The sequence below is a fragment of the Arachis ipaensis genome, chromosome B05, assembly GCF_000816755.2.
Source record: "Arachis ipaensis cultivar K30076 chromosome B05, Araip1.1, whole genome shotgun sequence".
NCBI lineage: Eukaryota > Viridiplantae > Streptophyta > Magnoliopsida > Fabales > Fabaceae > Arachis > Arachis ipaensis.
Genome location: NC_029789.2, coordinates 44,670,552 through 44,675,231, shown reverse-complemented (window position 1 = coordinate 44,675,231; position 4,680 = coordinate 44,670,552). Strand labels below are relative to the sequence as shown.

Genomic DNA, 4,680 nt, shown 5'->3' with positions numbered 1-4,680 from the left:
GCCCAAAGAGTTTCTCCTCTTTAATTTATATTCGTAAGTTCTAACACTGGGTATCATTGACTCTTCTTCCACTCCTCAATGAGTTTATGAAGATTAATCTCAGAACTTCCACCAATACTTATGGCCTTCCTTGCAACCATTTTCACCTGCTCAGCTTTGGCAAAGAAAGACTCATTGCTCATCAACTCTTTAATGGCGTCTCCAATTTCCTCCCCTCTCACCAACCTTTCCCCTTCCCAACCCCAATCCTTCTTCCAAGTACCAAACCCTCCATTTGACACCACAAACTCTGCATTTATCTTCTGATCTCCTGCCAAAGGCCACCCCAATATGGGAACACCATAAAATGCTGCTTCCATAACTGAGTTCCAACCACAATGACTAAAGAACCCTCCAACAGCACTATGATCAAGAATCTGTCTTTGGTCAACCCATTCTTTAACTACCATCCCCTTATTCTCCTTTATTATCTTTTCCACAAGCTCAATTCCTAATACTCCTTCTAACCTTTTCTCTTCATCTTCCGTATCAACCTTGTTACCCTTCATAACCCACAGAAACCTGAATCCACTTCTCAATAACCCATCTCCGATCTCTCTAATTTGGTTACTTTCTAAAGCTGTTCTGCTTCCAAAGCAAACATATAGAACAGAACCATCAGGCTGTTCATCAAGCCACTTCAATGGCTCTCCCGTTTCGCATAATCCCTCAAACTCATAGCAGGGAACAAAGGGTCCAAGAGCATGAACCGGTGGCAAGTCTTTCACCAATTCCCCAGCGTTAAGAGCCTTAAGAGTCTTCGACTCCACCTCTTCAAACGTGTTGAGGAAGACACCGTCTAGTTTTGTGACCTTAGGACTGTCTTCCAAGAAAAGCTTGCGGAAGATGGCGTTTATGTCAAGAAGCTGCGGAGGGATCCATGATTTGGACACATATGAAAAACCTGGAATATCAAAACCATCGCTGTCACATATGGATTCAGCTGCATTGGGGAAGCAGGAGAAGAAACAGAACATGGAAGCAGAGGAAGTGAACAAGATATAGTGAGGAACACCAATGGCGGTTGCAACTGGGAGAACAGGTGAGATCAGTGTCATGTCATAGACAAATGACGCCAAAGGTGGAGAGAGGGAGGACAAGAGAGGATGGAGAAGGTGGCAGGAGCGGCGAATGGCGTCGAATTGGAGGAAGAAAGGGTCTGCATTTGCAGTGCCAGAAGAAGAAGGGAGAAGGTGAAGGTTGAGTTGGTTGACCTGTGGAAAAGCAGAGAAGAACTTTGAGAGAAGCATTGATTCAGCGTTAGAAACGGTTGGTTTTGGGGTTATGAGTGTGACGTGGCAGTGGTGGTGGCAGAGCATTGCTGCAAGCCTTAGAAACGGGGTTAGATGCCCCATGCCTGCGCTTGGCAAGAGAGCCACATGAACAACACAAGAAGAAGACGACATGGCTACTAAGGTCTTTCCTTGTTTTGAACTTTTGTTGGATCGGATGTAGAGGGAAAATGTTGCAGAGAAATGTTTTGCGTTGAATCTGATATATCATTTTTCTATTTGAGCTATATATAGCTCATTAACAATTTATATTTGTTGTTTACCAGAATTATTTTAACCGATTAAATTATACGTTAAACAAAAACAACTCATTCATGTGTTATGTAAAAAAATATTATCTATATCTGAAATATTGAATTTGTATACAATGGGATTCTTACTATATTTTAGAGGAATACTTTTCTAAAATAATTAAAATAGGAGCAATTATATAACATAGAACAGGAGTTGACATCTATTTGTTTGCTCTATGAAAATCCAGCCTTTTGGTTAATTATATAACATAGGACTTGTATTGAAAATGTTTGAAAATATCGACAACAATACTCTCTTATTTTTATGAATACAAAAATATCTTTAAAATTTTATAAAATGTGATAAAAATAAAAAAATCTTTTTTTAATGTGGTGAATAATTTTTGTATTTGATAAATTATTTATGTATTTCATCCAAAATTTTGTAAAATGTTTAAATAACAATTTAAAACGTACATAAAAAAAACCAAATGAATATTCTATCTCTAGAATTTTTTATTTTTTTGGCTATTAACAAAAATAAATTACGAATAATTACATCGAAATTCAATATCTAAAATATTTTTGAAAACATATATTTAATGTTAGATCGTTAATAAAGGTAGAAGATATTTTTATTAGTGTATATGTATTTAAAATTTAGAATTTGGATCATTTAAATTTGAATTTTCACTTGAGAGAGTAAAGTGTGATCTCTCAATCTTGAATAGTCTCCTTCTCATATTTTTTCTTAGTTCCACTTATGAAATAAATGATCAGAGATCACACTTTATCCTCTAAAGTAAAATTTAAAATTTAAAAAATCTAAATCCTAAAATTTGAAAATAATTTTAGTAATTTATCCTAAATTGAAAAGAAAGAAATTAAAAAAATTAACATAGCATATCTAGAGTTTAGAGTTTACACATAATAAAAAATAGTAAATTCTAATGTGTAGTATTTCTCCGATGGTTTATTAGAACTCAAAGACAGGTGGTTCCAAAAATTGAACTGGTTTACTCCATATACATGTGAAGACACACACACAGGCACATGATACTTTTCTCCAAACCCTGATTCAAAGAAGTTTGGTGAACGCACGTGACCCTATGACTGTTAGTCGGTGACCTTCTCACTGATTATATAAATTATAATCAATAACGTTAGGTACTTAGGTAGATAATAGAGCTTAATTAATAATCCGTCAAAAATTAATTAAATTTAAACTATAACAACTGACTATTATTAAAAGTAAAAATATTTGATAACAAAAAAAATTAATAAAAAATATTTAAAATTTATTTTATTATAATAATGTTTTCTATTTTGATTTGTTGTTTTCTGAAATCAAAGTTTGAACTCGTTTTGAAGATAATGGATCATTCCACCTCAGATTCTCAGTTGAATCCAGGCAAAGTGGATTATGAATTTGAATCTAACGAAGTTCCTGAGGTTTGATTTACATAATGAATTTTCTTTCAGTAATTTGTATAGCATTGTGTGGTTGAAAAATTGCTGAACATTGACTGTGAAACTAACACGTTAACATGAATCTGTCGATTCAATGTATTAGTTGTGATTAATTACCTGGAATTTATAGCAGACGCTCGGGTGTAGATCAGGTCTTTTTTTGGGGGTATTTTTGCTAAAAGTGTGGGTGTATCTACACTACTGGTTTTGTTATTTTAATTGAGTTGTTGTTGTTCAAGTGTATTATATCAGACATGATTGGGTGTGTTTTTAGTTTTTGACATGGTGTATTCTGCAGCCTGTGTATTTACAGTTTATGGCTTTAAAGGTCATTATGTAGTTGAGTTGTTGCGTGCAAAATATTTGCGAATTTGCCTCCGAATCGGAGGAGCTGACTGCAATTCTGCACCGTGTGTACGATAACGTCATGGCCGAGATGGAAGCATTAAAAGCCAAAAGGAAGGGGACATCTTCTTTATCCCACGAAGATGCCAACTTGGAACCGTTAACGAGCTTCAAAGCCCGCCAAGGATTCGAACAAGAGGACGTCCAAAAAACAGGCTAGGTTCAAAGCTGGAGAAACNAAATAAAAATAATAAAAAAAAATTTATATAATTATTTAATTATGAACTTAATTAACTAATTCAACATGTGACTTACCAATTATATAATCAATAATTATAATACGCACTTAACGTTGAAGTTTAACGCAAAAGTCATGAAATTAAATAAATGGTATACTATTTTGGAATGCTGGAACTAGAACGGGAGAAATAAAAATTAAAAAAGGAAAAGAAAGAAAAGAATGAATGAAAGAAAAGAATTGCAAAATGGGTCGCACTAATGTACAGATCAAAGTTGTACAGATATACAGATTTTTTCATTTTTTTTCATGTAATAACACGTGTTGGTCTCATATTGCATGCAGCTGGCTCAGAGGAGGTGGTGGGAGCTGATGTGAGGTGCGATGGCTTGGTGGGGTGAAGTTGAACGGGTTCTGAAGGTTACGCATTCCGTTGGTTGGAGGCTCTCATTATGGACCTTGTTTGGGCCGAAAAAAAAAGGATGGAACCTATCACTTGGTTCTTCACTTTGATAGTGTACTAACAGGGAACGAAATCCTTAGGTTCCGTGCGGAGGACCGCCGTCCCTAACACTCACACTAATAAATTATTCTTACATACACTGCACGGCTAATATAACTAATATAGTAATATTATTTTTATAATAATAATTAATGACTTAAATAACTAATTAATTATATAACCAAAAATTAAAAATTATATAATATTCAACAACAATAATATTTATTTATTAATTAACACTACGGCTAACTAATGTATATATACGGAAAAGCTCTGCATAGGGCTTGTATGCTTTACAAGCTCATTAAACAATAAAAGGAAAATACGCGCTGTTCCACATACGTTGATTACACGCGCTATATAAGATTCCGCGTATATCTAACTACCAAATTTAAAATATTTGTTTCCTTCTTCNTGAATTTTGGTCTTGCGGACAACAAGTGGCTTTCAGGTAATGTCTTTTTAAAATCTGCAGCAGAGGTGTATATTGCATGTTTCCTCGGGTGTATTTACAGTCTGTGTTTGGGTGTATTATGCAGATCTGTACGAAGACCGTCACAT

At 34.7% G+C, this 4,680-nt stretch overlaps 1 protein-coding gene across 1 annotated transcript; it reads right to left on the bottom strand.

Annotated features, from left to right (window-relative positions):
* On the bottom strand, positions 7-1,572 carry LOC107641855 (UDP-glycosyltransferase 13-like). The gene has a single exon (XM_016345279.2). It carries the CDS (start codon positions 1,443-1,445, stop codon positions 54-56), a length of 1,392 nt encoding a protein of 463 aa, XP_016200765.1. The 5' UTR covers positions 1,446-1,572; the 3' UTR covers positions 7-53.